At 50.6% G+C, this 17,896-nt stretch overlaps 1 protein-coding gene across 1 annotated transcript; it reads left to right on the top strand.

Moving 5' to 3' along the window:
* The first annotated feature begins 13,867 nt into the window (after window positions 1-13,867).
* Window positions 13,868-17,621, top strand: LOC100192130 (calcium-dependent protein kinase 20). The gene is made up of 8 exons (XM_044475504.1): window positions 13,868-14,810; window positions 15,136-15,259; window positions 15,381-15,524; window positions 15,791-15,943; window positions 16,110-16,225; window positions 16,312-16,479; window positions 16,861-17,091; window positions 17,201-17,621. The coding sequence occupies exons 1-8, from the start codon at window positions 14,268-14,270 to the stop codon at window positions 17,351-17,353; spliced, it is 1,632 nt and encodes a 543-aa protein (XP_044331439.1). The 5' UTR covers window positions 13,868-14,267; the 3' UTR covers window positions 17,354-17,621.
* Window positions 17,622-17,896: the final 275 nt, after the last annotated feature.

Raw genomic sequence — 17,896 nt, 5'->3', positions numbered from 1 at the left:
ATCTCCTTTCAACAAAGACTAGTGTCTCTGGTAGAACATAGCGGGCAAGCCGTCTGGCCCCGGGGCTTTGGTAGCTCCCATCTGGAAAAGAGCACACTCAATCTCCTCATCAGTTATTGGCGCAGTCAGCTTAGTGTTCATCTCAGTAGTAACCACTTCCTCCATCAGCCCTAGAACCGCGTCAGCTCCCGATGAGCCCTATGAGCTGAACAGATTGGCGTAGAAAGCCGCAGCCATAGCCCTCATCTCCACATCAGTAGTGCACCTGCTGCCATCCGTCCGTTTAAGAGCACGGACAGTGTTCTTCCTCTTCCGATGCGTAGCTCGGTTCTGAAAATACCTTGTATTTTGATCTCCTTCACGCAGCCACCCTACTCGAGAGCGTTGCTTGTACATAATCTCCTCACGCTCGTACAGTTCTTGGAGCTGACCCTCAAAATCCCGCACCTCCAGTGAGGTACCAGAGACTAGAGCCCTTTGTTTAGCATCCTCAAGATCTAGCTTCAACTTTTTTATTTGACGCCGGACCGACCCAAAGACCGTCCGGCCCCAATGTTGCATTTCAGCAGTCATCACTTGCAGCTTTTCACCCATCCTCATCGCTCCCTGCTCCCCAGAGGCCGCATTATTCCATGCAGAGGTGACCATCGCTTCATAGCTCTCATGTCTAGCCCACATATCTTCATACATAAACCTTCTTGGGGTACCCAAGTTAGCATCAGGAGCCATCTCCCGAGCTCTAGCAACAATTGCATTGTGGTCCGACTCTTCAGTAATTATATGTTCAACTGCCGTGTCAGGAAACATTTGAAGGAAGCCATCATTGCACACTGCCCTATCCAAGTGAACCTGAATTTAGCCGAGCCATCCCTTTTATTGTCCCACGTATAAGGATACCCAAAGAAGCCTAGGTCAGCTAGACCTCAATCAGCCAGGCAGTCCCTGAACTTGTCCATTTGTGTAAAGCTTCGCAAATTACCCCCATGTTGTTCAGTCAGGAGAAGCGCTTCATTGAAATCCCCAAGACAGATCCATGGTTGGTCATCTTGTCTTCTCAGATACCGAAGGGCCTCCCAAGATTTCTCTCTTAGCTCCGTGCGTGGCTCGCCGTAGAATCCAGTGATTCTGAACGCCTTGCCGTCAAAAACAACAGCTGCATCAGTAAAATACTGACACCAGGGTCTAACAGTAACTTGAACATTGTCACGCCACCAAAGAGCTGTGCCCCCACTTTTACCACAACAATCAACCGCAACCCCATCTCTGAACCAAGACTCCACTTGATCTTCTCCATAGCCCGCGCTCTCTTCTTTGTCTCACTCAAAAACACCACGCTGGGTTGTATGACCTAATAAGGTCTCTGAGTTCGCCTACTGTCGAGTCCAACCCCAATCCCCGACAGTTCCAGGCTAGGATATTCATTGCTCTCGGCGGCCCCGCCTCGCGGGGTCCGCCGCTTCATCGTAGTGTTCTGAGATACGGTCAAACACGGACGCTGTTTTGCGTCTTGTCTCGCGAACGAACGTATCATTAGCTGCATACCTGTCTTGATCCCCTTTTGCAACCCATACGTGCTTGGTCCCCCTTTTGCGACTTTCAGATCTAGCGTGAGAACTAGAGGAGCCGCCAATCTGAGGCTCACCCTCATTGCGATACTTCCTGACATAGTAGCCTTTGCGCCTCTATCTATCCTCATGCATAGGATAATGCTCATGCATATTGGGTCGCCCATGCATAACGGGTCCATCGTGTCTTGTTTCTTTCTCCGGCGCCCTGTGACCCGACCCCCTAGCATCCCCATAGCCGACAGCATACTCTCTATTCTGTCCTTTTTCCCATCTGTCCTCATATGCGTCGCGACCAGTAGGCCAGTGCCTCTGGTGACTCTGCTCAACCAGCTTGTCACGCAATCTATCTCCTCTCCTCAGCTCCAACCCTTACCTCAGATCACCCCGGAAACGACCGGGAGCAAATTCATCCACTATGGTATCCGAGTTTTTTCCTAAGCCCCCGCCAGTGCGGTACTCAGCAGAACCCCCAAAATCTTTGGCTAGGTTTCTCTTTGTGGGTATATCTCTGATCTTCGGACGATCAGCTCCAAACGAGCTAGATTGACTGTTTGAACTACTAGCCGCTGCACTAGTCGAACCCTCTTTCCCTGTCATATTCCTTCCTGGCGAAGCACGCAACCACTCCCCCCATTGAATCGAGGAGTCCACTGGAGGGTCACACACTCCACCAACATGCACAAGCCTGCCGCAGTCGAAGCAAAAATGAGGAATCTTTTCATAGTGGAAATCAAACCAAACGCCTTCTGTATCATCCTTCGACTTCTTCAAATTGAAACATCTGATCAGAGGCTCAAAAACAGATATTGAAACTCTGATACGTAGATTCTGGCCTCTAGCAATCCCATCTCTATCAGTATCCACCTTCACAGTTGATCCCAGCCAGTTACCAAGCGCCTTGCCAAACGCTTCTGTCCTTTTGTCCGGAGGCAGATCACTGACCCTAACCCAGACATCAATCTGGTCGAACACCATCTCAGACGGCCTCACTTTCCCTTCGTAATCTTTCATGATTAGCACGTTGAAATCAAATTGCCATGGTCCATTTTGAAGAACGTGCCTCCAATCTCCCTCACATCCGAAGTGGACTACAAATATGTTGGATCCCATGTCCCGAAACTTTGCCTCCTTATGCAGTCCCCAGGCTCGCGGTAGAGTGCGCTCAAGAGCAGACTTTTTCAGAGGTTTGGATGAGCATACCTTCCCAACCGCAGACCACCTGGATTCCATAGGGTGAGCCTGATCCTCTTCCTAAAAACGATACCATCAGCTTCTTTATCCAAGAGAACCATCCCCCCAAGCCTTACCGAGAGACTCGCTGCAGGATCCGGGGTCTTGCTCTCCGCCGGAGACTTAGACAGCCCCGGCTAGCAGAACCAGCCGTCTTCTTCGTCGGCGTGACAGCGCCGCTGCCAACTTCAAAGCCGTGGTCGCCGATGTCCCCTCCTGCGCCGCAGCCTTTCCCTTCACCCTCTTCGCCATCAGCCCCACGCGAGGCAGATAGCAGCACGCCGACCCTGCGACCAGAGAGCGCCGTCGCTAGCCCTAGTCGCCGTCGGAAGCACACCACCCCCGGCAGAAAACCCTAACCCTAGCGTCACAGCGCGATCGCCTAGCAATCGCCCGTAACTGCCTTAGCGCTCTCCCCGTGGTGGACCCTAGCGATCCTCCTTTTGGTCATCACAAGAGATAGCGCTCCTACCGAACAAGGAACAAAGGAAACCAAAACGGAGCTGTGCCCCTCAACGCCACCGAGGACTAGAACGGGTTACATAAAATTCTCTGAATTAGTCGGAGGAATCGACAAGGGAAAAGGGTGCGGAAATCGTATGTTTGTGCACGGTGGACATTCAAATTCACATTTACGTGTATATATGCTTGCGTGAACAATAATAAGAGGAGGTGATCCAGCCACACCTTTCAGTACGGCTTCGCTCTAGTACACGTATATTCGACACGCCAACAAGGTACGTGGAACTGAAAAAAGAAGTGAAGAGTGTATATTTTGTGACCGTTGCAAAAATAAAATTAAAAATCCAAAGCACTAGAAGGCAGTACTATATTAGAGCAATCGCAATAGCTTCCTTATCCGCAAAAAAAAAAATTATGAGGAGTTGAGACAAAAATAGCCCTCCAGCAGCTTTTGTAAGTCTAGATTATTTTACGGGATTCCATACAGTGGCGGATCTAGGATTTGATAATGCGGGGGCAACAATGAACAACATTACACTGGCTAGAAAAATAATATATACTCAAAAATGTCAAGCGGAGACCGAGCTCCATGGAGGCCTTTATTTGAAAACTTCAAAATTCAAACTTTTCAGTTAAATTTTTTTCTGAAAATAAATACACATATACCTAATGTACATGTGTGCAAATTTTCAGGTCAAAATATATTAAAATGTGAGCTGCACAAAAAAGACAAATCTGAGACTTTTTAGCATATGTACTGTTCATCTTTAAAGTCCATGATTTTGTTTTTTCTGTGCAGCACACAATTCAAGGTATTTCGTCCTGAAATTTTTCACACATACACTTTACATCCTTGCATACATGTGTATTCTTTTAGAACTTTTTGAAACTGAAATTTATGAATTTTGAATTTTTTTAAAATAAAATGCTCCATGGAGCTCGGTCTCCAAAATGCCCTACTCATATATACTACACTACACCAAAATCAGTATGATGGACAAACATTTCACTAGTAAAAGTCCAACCGCCCCCGTGAGCCCCTCCCCCGCCCCCGCGCCGCTGGGCACTCCGGCCGCGGCGGCCACCGCACGCGCTCCGGCCCATCGGGCTGTGGGATTCCCCCGCCCGCCATTATGGCCCCCCCAGCCCCTGATTCCCCAGCGTCGACCGAGCTCCTCGACTGGGACGCCTCCTCCTCGGAGGGTGACGGGATTGGATCTGGATCTGGCTCCGTGCGCTCGCCGGGTTCCCCGGCGCGCCTTCAAGGCGAGGCCTGCCTCCTCGCGAGTCCACCCGCCTCAGTGCCCGCTGGTACGCCCGCTGCGCCCCAAGCTGCTCGTCTCAAATCCATTGTGGTTGCGGCGTCCTCCCCTGGGGCTGTCATTGATGGCGGACTGCCCCGCGATTCCCCCCTCCCCCGTCGGTCCCTGGGCTGCGCTCCATCATCGTCGCCCCAACCGCAGCCCAGCCGGAAATCCCGCCTGTCATTGAAGAGGGATGGACGGAGGCGAGATTCCGGAAGCAAAAGCAGCGACTGCGGAAAGCCGCCCTCGATCCGGTGGACAATAGTGCTGCCCGTCGCTGCTCCATTGCTCAAGCTGCCGCCCGAAAGGCCTTCTTAAGGCGTTTCAAGGGCCTGTGCCTCCGTTGCCTCAGCCCTCTACACCGCCGCAAAGATTGCCATGGGAAAACGCATTGCCTCACCTATAGACTCCCCGGCCACCAATCCCGTCAGTGCCCCCAAAGCCATCTAAAGCCGGCGGCACCTAGCGCGGCTGCTAGCTCCAGCCCGGCCCCGCCGCCGGGCAGGGCGCCCGTCCGCGACCGGCTCGTCTTCCCCCCCCTCAACCGAGGCCCCCGCGCTGCCTTCCCTTTCTCCCCCACCACCGCTGTCCCGGCCACAACAGCTCATGGCGGCCACCTTCATCCCTGCTTCCCCGCCGCGCCGTCAGCACCACAGCCACGGTGTGGTCGTCCGCACGTGGGCCATGGAGCACCAACTCTTCATCCTCAAGAACCACGCCGTGCTGCTCACGGCCACAGACAACTTCCACGCCATCAACCCGATGATGGTGGGTCGCGCCCTCGAGGCGCAGCTACGCATTGGACCGCATCTGCTGAGGGTCACGCGCCACCACCCTGAAGATTTCCTCATCCACTTCGAGGACCCGGCCCACCGCGACGCCGCCCTGCACTACAACAGCATCAACGTCGAGGGTGTCTCCTTCCTCACCAAGCCTTGGCGCCCCGACGAGCACGCGGTCCGCCAGACATGGATGCTGCATGCCCGTGTCGTCATCGAGCACCTCCCCCTCGACATGTGGTCCCTGGAGGGGGCCAAAGAGGTGCTAGGCAAGTTCTGCATCATCGACCGGCTCGACAGCCACACCTTTGAGCGCCGAGACACGCGCACGTTCGCCTGCTGGGTGTGGGTGTGGAACCTCACGGACATCCCCACCCGCCACTGCCTTTCCAGCTTCGAGGAGGGGGCTGGCCGCATGACGGAGATGCTGGGCTACTCGCCACCGCTCAGGGCTAACCGCGTCGTCCCGCCACCCCCTGAGGGGGAGCGCGGCTCTCTGCTCTTCCACATCGACCGCATCGAGGACTGGACACCTCGCGGGCCGCGGTCTCCTGAGTCCTACCAGAGCGGCCTGCCATCCTCGGGTTCCGACGACGACGATCGCCGCCCCATGTCGGAGATCGCCACGCTTGACTGGAGGTTCAACGTCGAGGACAACCACGAGCACCACCCGCCGCCTGCGCCGGCACCAGCCCCTGTCCCGGCTCCGCGCCACCAGCAGCGGGCCAGGCAGGCGCCACGTGTGGCCTCTACAGGCTGCCGTGGTATGCCGGCTCCGGCCCGCCGTGGTGACCACGACGGGGAGGATGGCTCGGGCCGCCGCTCTTGGAAGGATGCGTTGCTTGGTTTCGGCCGTCCCAGCAAGGATGCCCCGGCTGCCCGCTCGCCCAGCGCCGAACGTCACCGCAGCCGCACGCCAGGGCCGCATCACAGGCGGCGCCACGTTGACGCTCAAGCCAAGATGCCGGAGCCACTCCTTGCCCCGCCGTGCCCCCTGCTGCCACCGGCGGCCGCACCAGTTGCGGTGGCTCCCCCACCCCCTCCAGCTCCTCCAGCTCAGACTGACACACCGCTTTCGCCCGCTGAAGAGCCTGAAGACCCAGTGGCCCGCTTCTTTGCTAGCAGAAGCGACACCATCACCCCTCCCCGCTGGACTGACAGTATGGTGTTCGAGGTAAACGCCACAATTGAAGCCGCCCTGGCACAGCCGCTGTCCTTCTCCCCCAAGCCTCCGGAAAAGCTCGCTAAGCAGATGACAGCAGATCACCGGGCCCCTTCCACCCTCAGCCGCGCCCGCACTCCCCTGCGTAGCCGTCCAAGCCCCACCCTGAAGACGACCAAGACAGCAACACCGACGGCAGTTGAGCCAGTGCACCTTCCCCTGGTCACGGCTAAGATGGATGGCCTCGAGATAAGGCAGTGCAGCTCCCAGGAGGATCAAGGCAAGCAGACGGTCGCCCGTGCCCTCTTCACCGACGTTCAGCAACCCATCATCGCCTCTCCAATTGCGCCACCACCGGATGCAGGGAAGCCAAAGAAGCAGATGCTTCCCTCCAGAAGGAGTGCTCGCCAAGCAGGAGCAAAGAATGACGTCCCGGTGGCAAACCGAGCTTCCTTGAGGATCGCCCAAGGCCTTGGCATCCTCGCCCCGTGCGACAAGATGACGGCATCTGCGACGAAGAAGCTCGTGCAGCGTTTCAAAGAGCCACTCTCTCAGGAAGACATCCATGGCCTCGAGCTCCTCACCCGCCTCGACGACGCAGCTCTACGTGTAGCAGCAGGACTTGGTGGCCCAGCCACAGTCGCCGAATGAGTGCTCCATGTTAGCAAAACCTCATGATAACCAGCAGAGGCCGGTGATGCGCCGGTTAGAGTTAGGAATGTTTCTCTTCTTTCAGTCGGCAGGTTTAGTGGTAGTTGCAGCAATCTGGCAACGCGGAGCAAGGGCTACTGGTGGTGCTCGCGTTCGCCGCTGCCTGCTTGTTGGGCTGGTGTGCCTGTCCTCTCTGTGTCAGGGTGGTGGTAGGAGCTATAGATCGACGACAGTAGTAGAGCGCTACTGGTGGTTGCCGCTGTTGATGTTGCTTGCTAGTTTGGCTTGTGTACCCTGTTGTGTTACTTCTCTAGTGATGTTTCTCTGCTGGCAAAATAGCCCAACCTGCACTATCATATCCTGGAACGTTAGAGGCCTGAATTTTCCTGCTAAACACCACGCTGTCCAGGAAAGTTTAGCTGCTTGGAAACCATCCATTGTTTGTCTCCAAGAAACGAAAATTAGTGACTGGACTGATGCTCTATCTAAGGAAATTGGGGGCGCGACACTAGACCAAGTATGCCACCTGCCTGCCAACGGATCTAGAGGAGGCATCAGCATCTTCTGGAACAGCACTGTGGTGCATCTTAGCAACTGTATCGCCTCCCAGTTTTCCCTGACGGCTACTGTCAAATCCCTAACGGAGGATAAGGAGTTCTACCTCACGTCAGTTTACGGTCCAACTGATGACAACCTCAAAGAAGCTTTCCTTGATGAGTTATGCTCTGCTGCGCCTGTTTTCAGCCGCCGCTGGCTCGCCCTTGGAGACTTTAACCTAATCTATGAAGCTAGGGATAAAAACAACCTAAACCTGAACCGACGTCTGATGGGAAAGTTCAGAGTTGCGCTCAACAGAGCCGAGTTGTTTGAAATTAGAAGGAAGAATAGGAAATTTACCTGGAGTAATGAGCAGTAGACTCCCACTCTTGTTGCCCTTAATCGTGTATTCTGCAACACGAGGTGGATGCCCTCTTCCCTCAACACCGGCTGCACGCCGCCTCGACCTCTGTTTCCGATCATTGCCCTCTGGTCCTGGCAGATGCATGCGCTCCTCCCGGCAGAGCGAGGTTTCGCTTTGAGAATTTCTGGCCAAAATTTCCGGGGTTCCATGAGGCTGTCTCTGAAGCTTGGACGAGGCCAGTCCAGTCTAGTTGCAAGCTCCTCTCCCTGCACATCAAACTGAAGCGCACGGCCAACGCCCTGAGGAAGTGGAGCAAAGGATTGTTTAGCGATGCAAAGCTCCAGTTCCACATGGCTCAAGAGATCATCCTACGCCTTGACACCGCCCAGGAAAACAGGACCCTATCTGATGCAGAATGGGAGCTGCGTAAAAAGCTGAAGCTGCGGCTGTTGGGTTTAGCTGCGATAGAACGGGCGAGAAAGAAACAGAGCTCCCGCATCAATTGGCTTAGGGCGGGGGACGCCAGCACTGCTTTCTTCCATGCCAAGATCAACGCAAGACGACGAAAAAACTTCATCCTATCACTTAAGAAAGGGAACTGCAGAGTGTCTGACCACAAGGAAAAGGAGAAGGTGATCGTGGATCATTTCCAGAGCATCATGGGTCAGAAGCTCACGCGCGCCTGTACAATCAACTGGGACGCGATCAACTTGCCGCAAATTGACAATGAGGGAATGGATATCCCTTTCTTCGAGGAGGAGGTCTGGCAAGCAATCAAACAAACGCCGACGGATCGCGCCCCGGGTCCGGATGGCTTCTCGGGGATTTTCTACCGTAGCTGCTGGGCTACTATCAACCAGGACCTCCTTGACGCTCTAAATCAGTTCTACCATATGAATTGTTCAAACTTAGGTATCCTGAACTCTGCAAATGTAGTGCTTCTGCCCAAGCTTCCCGAGGCCTCCGAAATTGGGCAGTTCAGACCAATCAGTTTGGTGCACTCTTTTGCAAAGCTCATTGCAAAGATCCCGTCCATTAGACTTGCACCTAGAATAGCTAACATCATATCTCCTGCCCAGAGTGCCTTCCTTAAAAGTAGGTGCATCCATGACAGCTACCTATTCATTAGAAACGCCGCCCACAGTTTCCATAGAAAGAAGAAGCAGATGCTCTTGTTTAAGCTGGATATAGCCAAGGCTTTCGACTCGATCTCGTGGGAATACCTACTGGAGTTGCTACAGAATCTAGGCTTCTCGCTCAGGTGGCGCAACTGGATCTCCGCTATATTGGCCTCGTCGTCCTCTGTCGTCCTCCTCAATGGATCCCCATGCCCAATTATACAACACTTCCGTGGCCTGCGGCAGGGGGACCCCCTGTCCCCGTTCTTGTTCATCTTGGCGATCGACACGCTCCACCGTGTTCTCGAGGCAGCACAAAACTCTGATCTCCTTGCACCCCTTCCCGGTCGAGATGCAAAACTGAGACTCAGTCTGTATGCTGACGATGCCATTCTCTTCTCCAACCCCACACGCGAGGATGTTGCTGGCCTTCTGGATATCATGCACCACTTCGGACAGGCCACCGGGCTGCGAATGAACCCTGATAAGTCAACTGTTGCACCCATCCAATGCCAAGAAATCGACCTGGACCATATCCTGGAGCCTTTCGCTGGAGCACGCGTTGCCTTCCCGATCACTTACCTTGGTCTCCCAATCACCTTAGGTAGGCTCAGAAAGGCGCACCTGCAATTCGTATACGATAGAATTAGGGCAAAGTTAGCTAGTTGGAAGGGTAGACTGATGAACGTGGCCGGCAGGCGTGCGCTCGTGCGCTCTGTGCTCACAGCTATGCCTATTTTTGCACTCACCGCAATACAAGTAAACGCCAGCTTCCTCAAGGACATAGATAAAATCTGTAGAAAGTTCCTCTGGGTGCAAGAAGAAAACCTTACGGGTGGCAAGAGCAAGGTCAGTTGGCGCCAAGTGTGCTCTCCAGTAGAGCTGGGCGGCCTTGGGATCCATGATCTTCAGAAGTTCGCCAGAGCGCTTCGTCTACGTTGGCTGTGGTTGTCTTGGGCAGAACCAAACAGGCCTTGGGTTGGCTCGGCCATCCCATGCGGTGAGCAGGACCGAGCCCTTTTTGCCGCTGCCACAACTGTCAGGATTGGCGATGGCAAAACTGCTCTTTTCTGGGAATCAACATGGATGGGGCCGCTCCCTTTGCGTGAAATAGCCCCGGCGTTGTACAAGCGATCAAGAGCAAAGAATCGATCTGTCAGGGAGGCGCTGCACGGTCACAGATGGATCCAAGACATAAGAAGACCACCATTCACAAATGCTTTCCTAGAGCAATTCCGCTGCCTCTGGAGATTAGTCCGGAATACAGAGGCAAGCCTCATCACCGGTGGTGTAGATTTGATCACCTGAAAACAACTACATCTGGAACCTACTCTGTTGCGGTAGCTTACAAGCTGCAGTTTGCTGGCAGGGTGGCCTCTCCTTTCAAAGACATGTTCTGGCGGGCATGGGCTCCCCCCCCCCCCCGCTGCAAGTTTTTCATTTGGCTGCTCATGTTGGATAGGCTATGGTGCGCTGATCGTCTACAGCGTCGAGGCTGGCCAAACAATTATTTTTGCCCTCTATGTCTGCGAAACTTGGAGACCTCGCTACACATTCTATGGGAATGCCCGCATGCAAGGATGATTTGGCAAAAGGCTGCGGACTGGTCTGGATGCAGATCACTCGATCCCATTGGCTGGCAAAACCCTGAAAGCTCAAAAGAGATGTGGATTGCTATCGTCTCCAAGACGACGACTGATCAAATGAAGGGCATCAAATCGATGATGATCCTGGTGTCGTGGAGGATATGGCTTGAGCGAAACAACAGAATCTTCAGCAACAAAATCTCAACGGTGGAAACCACAATGAGGGAGATCCGAGGAGACTTGGAATTGTGGAGACTGGGGGGTGCATCCTGCCTGCTGTCGCCTTTCGAGGACCCAGGCTGAGAGATTTTTCGCAAATGCTGTCCTCTTCTTTTCTTCTCCTTTTAATTTCCTCTTCTTTTTTCATCCTTAGGACCGTCTTGGTCTATGTACATATTGCTCCCTACCTATCATAATGAAAAAGCCCAGCCTTGCTGGTCTCCCTTCAGAAAATAGAATTTGTAATTTGTGTATGGGGGCCATGGCCCCCATGACCCCACCCCTAGATCCACCAATGATTTTGTATAATCCCGGAATCCCCCCTCCCCCAACTCTCATCACCTTTACGGGAACTTACCCTTCCAATATAATTTGATGAGCAGGAAACTATCTAAATTTTCACGAGAGGAGGTTTGATACCGCCCCTGCGTCAATGCCACCCCGGGCCACTGCTAGCGCCGCCGTGCCGAGCCACTGCTACACAGCCCGTGATGCACCTCACTAGCCACTGTTGCACATGTCATAGAATTGTTTAATGGGAAATTGGAAGAAAAAGTTTAGCGGAAGAAGTTTCACAAAAGCTTAAAAAAATAGTTATCAGACAACTTGCCCTGAATTATACAAATATCCCGTAAAATGACTTTTACGAAAAGATTTTGAGGGAAGCTATTGGAATTGCTCTTAGTTCATGTTCTTTGATTTAATTATTTTTACTAACCATGAATGAGACCATTTTTCGAATATCCACACTACCGACACAAGACGTTCTTGGCTATTTGGAAACACTTACATCTCATTGCAAAAAACTTGATTGGCACCTTATGCCCTTGTTAATTTCAAATCGCCTCCAAAGCTAATTAAACTGCCCGGGCAGTGCATACCAATCATTTTAAAATGGAAGTTACCAATGAAATAAGTTGTGTAGCATGCAATTTTCTTTACCCCATCATTGGCACACAACTATCTTTGTAGGTGATGTATGGTGATTTTGTATTTTTAGATGAACACAGTCAGATGACAAGCCGCCTGTATTGTTTTACATGATCTTATTTTGTAACTCATCATAAATGCTCTATTACCATGGTTGGATAAAGGAGCATGCTTCCATATCAAGACATCCCTAATCTTGTTAGTAAAACCTGAAACTAGTAGGGGGTGGTTGCGGAAAAAACTTCTGATATATTCATCATCTATTATGGCAGCAGAAAGACCATCATCATTTGTCATCCATATTCGTATAGCACCTAACAACGACTACAAGCCCTGGAGCAAGCCGAAGATGCGTAATTGTCATCACCCCTCCCCCCTCCCTCGCTAGAGCCAAGCAAAAACTTGTTGTAGACAGTCGATAAGTCGTCGCACTAAGCCCCTAGAGGACTAGCACACCGGAACAACAAACGCTTTGGACGAAGAGAACTATAGATCAGAAGGATCCAAACTGTAAACACACAAACAAAGATTGAAACCACTGAGATCCACCGAAGGCCAACACCGACCGAATCCATGAGATCCGTCAGAGACACACTTCCGTACGCCCTCCAATAATGCTAAACACACAACCGGACCGGACGGAGCTCGGAAGGAAGACCATATTCTATCATCAGGGAGCCGTCGTCGCCCCGCCTTTCAAATCAGAATTCAAACTTTAATCGACCTAAAAAAACACCTAAAAACATAGCATGAACCCTACCGTGGGGAAGCGCTGAGGTCCACTGTGCCTCCATGGCCCTAAGGCCACCGGAGACAGGTCGACTGACAACAACACTACGGGAGGCGGAGAAAGCTAATCGTCTGGGCAGTCGCTAGATGAGGCGAAGGGTACGCATCACGTTAAATTAGTAGGATTCTTGATATCCTTGAAAGAAATCAATAAGGATACACAGTAAAAACGTATTATGACGAATCACAATCTACACAAACTTCAAATTAAAAACAAAAATAACCGGTTATACATTCTCTGACATTTAATAGGAACAACCTAAGAGATCATGCTAGATCCATCATTTACATCATGTATGCATTTTTACTCATGCGGTTATATATTGCAAGCTGAACTGCTGGCTTTGAAAGAAGGAATTTCTGGCACTACAATGGAGCAATTTACCCATCAACACCGAAACAAATTGTTTGGAGGCCATCGCCATGATAAGAGAATGGGCTGGAAATAAATCAAAATATGCTTTTATAGTTAGGGAGACCATCAATACTATGAAGGTGAGAGACTCTTGCATTACTCATTCTCGTCGAAACTGTAATAGGGCTAGTTACTTCATGGCTAATTTTGTTAGGTCGCAGTACCGAATTGCGTCATGGTTAGGCTCTGGCGGGAAGAGGTACCGGAGATTGTCGAACAAGATGTAAATTGAACTTCGAGTAATGCAAGAATTTTTTTCGCAAAAATAAAAACAAGAACAGACTAAGGTATGGGAGAACAGAAGGTACCCTCATCATCTCACCCACTTTTCGTCCATTTTACCTCCTCTTTATATCTTGCAAGGCCAAAACCCAGAAAAACGCACACAGCAGCACATGATGTTGATTATGAGAGGCGTGACAGCAGCCCCTTGCTTGATTTCCACGGTGGGATTAAATGTTTCTTCTGTACCCATGAAAACGTCGCGCTGGCTGCTATGATTAGACAGCACAAAAATTTGCACAGATCATGGTTGATGACAGTTTAAATCCACCCACCAAACCTGCCTTTTCCTTTATTTACTACCCCACTATAGCATACGCAGTCCCTTGATCACTCCCCCAAAAAGTTCTCCCCAACAAAGTCCTCCTCGCCATTAAACAAAGCCGCGTAGTACATAAAAATGGAACTGAAATAAACAACAAAAACGCAACAAACAAGCAGGCAGAAAACGAGAGAAGAAGGCAACGCAACGTACTCCAGAGAGAGAGAGCAAGCAAGGCAAGGCTCGGCGACGGCGAGAGAGATCTTTGACCGGCTCCGGTCTCTGTCGCCCCCCTCCTCTCCTTCCTCCTCATCTCATCGGCCCCGTCCGTCCGTCGCTGCCGCTGGCGGATTCCCACACGGCCGCCACCGCTGACCGCGTCTACACCAAATCCCCGCACCGATTTAACCACCCCACCCCACTCCCCTCCCCCCGTATCCCCACCCCTATCCCCCTCCCCACACACCCACACCAGACGCGCACGCCGCCCACCATTTTCTTGATTTGGTCCCTTCCCCTCTCTGCTCTGCTCTGCTCTGCGCGCAGATCTCCTCTGGTCGGCTCCGCTGTCTTTTTTCCTGATTCGGGAGCCTCGTGTGTTGGCGGGAGATGGGCAACTGCTGCGCGACGCCGCCGGCGGTGGACGGTGGCGGCGGCGGCGGCGGGAAGCAGCAGAAGGAGCCGAAGCAGAGGAAGGGCAAGAAGCCCAACCCCTTCTCGATCGAGTACAACCGGTCGGCGCCGCCGGGGGCCTCCAGGCTGGTGGTGCTGCGGGAGCCCACGGGGACGGGCCGGGACATCGCCGAGCGGTACGAGCTCGGCGGGGAGCTCGGCCGCGGGGAGTTCGGGGTCACCTACCTCTGCACGGACCGCGCCACCAGGGAGGCCCTCGCCTGCAAGTCCATCTCCAAGAAGAAGCTGCGCACCGCGGTGGACGTCGAGGACGTGCGCCGCGAGGTGGAGATCATGCGCCACCTCCCCAAGCACCCCAACATCGTCATCCTCAGGGACACGTACGAGGACGACAATGCCGTGCACCTCGTCATGGAGCTCTGCGAGGGCGGGGAGCTCTTCGACCGGATCGTCGCCAGGGGCCACTACACGGAGCGCGCCGCCGCTGTGGTCACCAAGACCATCGTCGAGGTCGTGCAGGTGAGAATAAATACCCCCTTGATTCCTTCCTTTGCCTTTTGGCTAAGCTTGTCCTCACACTCACGGGATGCGTTCATTCTGTGATGTGATCCACCGTGGAAATATTTGTTGGCTACCTGTCACATGATTCTGGTGTCTATATGTTTCATTGAATAGGTTACGATCGATCCTGTGAAGCAATCAATTTCTGCATTTGCTGTTGTCATTCGGGCTATTAGCTTATCAAGGACCACATCTTTAGCTTGGCAGTAGTAGTTAGATTGCTGCAACTTCCCTTTTTTGTCTGTTTAGTGAATAACGTGTGTACATTTGTTCACAATATCAGATGTGCCATAAGCATGGAGTGATGCACCGGGACCTCAAACCAGAGAATTTCTTGTTTGCAAACAAGAAAGAAACCGCGGCGCTGAAAGCAATTGATTTTGGCCTGTCTGTTTTTTTCACTCCAGGTACAATCTATATTTGTCGATGATATTGTCAGAGGACAGAGCTGATATAGTAGCCTGTCTTATGCTGTCTATTTTTGCCTTGTATTGTTTGCCTAATGTGCTAACTGTTCGTGATGTGTAGGTGAACGGTTCACTGAGATTGTTGGAAGTCCTTATTACATGGCTCCAGAGGTGTTAAAGAGAAACTATGGCCAAGAGGTTGATGTTTGGAGTGCAGGAGTGATTCTTTACATCCTTCTTTGTGGTGTCCCTCCATTCTGGGCAGGTCAGTTTTGTACCTGAAAATGGTCAATTGTTTTGGTGGCATCAGTCAACTACATTAAACATTTAGGATACTAAAAGTGGAGTGTGTTCTTATGTCCTGTCTGCACAAAGGGGCCATGTGTCACCTTCTACACTGAAGTTTTGTTTTCCTTATTTTGCCTCTGGGGTGACTGGCCTGTGGACTGTGGTTGAGAAAAATATATTTATCTTGTCCTATTGAATGCTCTTTCTAAGTAATATGTTTGTTGCTTCCATTTTATAATGCAGAAACTGAGCAAGGTGTTGCTCAAGCAATTATCCGGTCTGTCATTGACTTTAAAAGAGATCCATGGCCTAGGGTCTCAGATAATGCAAAAGACCTTGTCAGGGGAATGCTTAACCCAGATCCAAGGAGGCGTTTGACAGCTCAGCAAGTGCTTGGTAATAATCAGATTTCCACAAGTTAACTGTACTGTATTGCATTCCTCTGTTCTTCTTAAACGGATACAGAATTACATACCTTGTGTAAATTTCAGATGATTTCCGCCCCAAGATAATTTAATTGCATTGCTTGTGTCTCACGTCCATAATTTGTATTTTCTTCCAGATCATCCCTGGTTGCAGAATATTAAGAAGGCTCCAAATGTCAATTTGGGTGAGACAGTTAAGGCCAGACTTCAACAGTTCTCTGTGATGAACAAGTTCAAGAAGCATGCACTTAGGGTATACCTCAGTCTGACTTGAACCAATCCTCTTTCACGTTAGACTTGCTTTCTAGGAATTTGCTTACATATTTGTATTTATTACAGGTCATAGCTGAGCATCTTTCGGTAGAAGAGGTGGCCGGCATAAAGGATATGTTTGAAAAGATGGACCTGAACAAAGACAGTATGATTAATTTTGATGAACTGAAGCTTGGTCTGAATAAACTTGGCCACCAAATGCCTGATGCAGATGTCCAAATACTAATGGATGCTGTGAGTACTCATTATTTTTCTTTATTCTGAGAAACTTTTGCAACTCTTTGTTATTACACTGGAATGTTTTGTTTCTATGTAGAATCACCATCGCCACACTTTTATCAACTGAGTTTCATAAGTATCATATCAGAATTCAAAGATCATACCTGGTAAACTGGCTGAAATGGAATTGTTAGCATACTAGTGATAGAGATTGTAGAAACACCCCTCTAAGTGAGGAGCTTGTAAGGCAGTATAGCAAATGTTCTTTTAAGTTTTTCTTTCCTGAACTTGAAATGATCATTTAACATTAGATGGGTGCACTTTCTACATATTACTACGTGTTGAAGGCGAGGGGTATTTTTATCATATATTTACCATATGTGAATGTTATGCCAGGCTGACGCTGATGGAAATGGGTGCTTAGACTATGGAGAATTTGTTACTCTGTCTGTTCACCTGAAAAAGATCGGCAATGACGAACATCTGCATAAGGCATTTGGATACTTTGATCGGAACAAGAGTGGATATATTGAAATTGATGAACTCCGGGAGTCATTAGCTGATGATCTGGGACCAAATCATGAAGAGGTTATCAATGCCATCATCCGTGATGTAGACACTGATAAGGTAACTCACCAACTGGTTGGCAAAGCATACTAGTTTTGTTTCTCATCCTTTTGATTGCTATCATTTGACTCTGACTGAAATGATGAACATTGTGATTCATGAATTGTAGGATGGCAAGATAAGCTTTGATGAGTTTGTGGCAATGATGAAGGCCGGAACCGACTGGAGGAAAGCCTCGAGACAATATTCGAGAGAACGGTTCACTAGCCTCAGCTTGAAGCTGCAGAAGGACGGATCGTTGCAGATAACAAGTACCCAATAGTAGATGATAACGCAATAGGCAAGTTGTGAATTCCAGATGAAAACCAACCCTGTGTAGCTTCCTGGTTTTGTTGACAAGTATTTCTTTTGTTCATCTGGGTATTCTGTTGCGCTCTAATTTCCGCTTGGTATCCTGATGAAGCATTAGTTGATTGTTGAAGATTTATTTTGTACGTAGATTGTGTGATCCAGACCATCACAAAAAGTACTACGCCTTTGATGAAAGGTAGTGTACAAGAGAAAGAGGAAAAAGTTTGTGGATGTATGCATTTCCTCTCTTCTGTTGACCATAATGTTTTGTTCATCTGTTTGGTTGGTAGTATATTCTGAAGCTGAAAGGGTGAAAGTAAAATTGACAGCTTAATTCCTAATAAAATCACATACTCCCTCGTTCCAAAGTAATTGTCATAAATTTGAACTAAAACCAACGACACTTCTTGAAGCAGCACAAAGGTTGTGGAGGAGCAACTTCACCTTGCTGCTACAATGTGTACAACACAAGTGTTGAAGGAACAGCTTCAACGTGCTGCGCTAGATATCGCTC

Source organism: Triticum aestivum, chromosome 2D, assembly GCF_018294505.1.
Source record: "Triticum aestivum cultivar Chinese Spring chromosome 2D, IWGSC CS RefSeq v2.1, whole genome shotgun sequence".
In the NCBI taxonomy this organism is placed as follows: Eukaryota; Viridiplantae; Streptophyta; class Magnoliopsida; order Poales; family Poaceae; genus Triticum; species Triticum aestivum.
Note: the sequence above shows the minus strand (reverse complement) of the source record. Positions and strands in the feature narration are given on the sequence as shown.

Bases quoted from the DNA above. Each gene is read 5' to 3' on its own strand.
- LOC100192130 (XM_044475504.1), top strand. From the start codon at position 14,268: ATGGGCAACTGCTGCGCGACGCCGCCGGCGGTGGACGGTGGCGGCGGC. The intron at 16,480-16,860 runs GTGAGTACTCAT...ATGTTATGCCAG, and splicing joins TCCAAATACTAATGGATGCT to GCTGACGCTGATGGAAATGG. The intron at 17,092-17,200 runs GTAACTCACCAA...CATGAATTGTAG, and splicing joins GTGATGTAGACACTGATAAG to GATGGCAAGATAAGCTTTGA.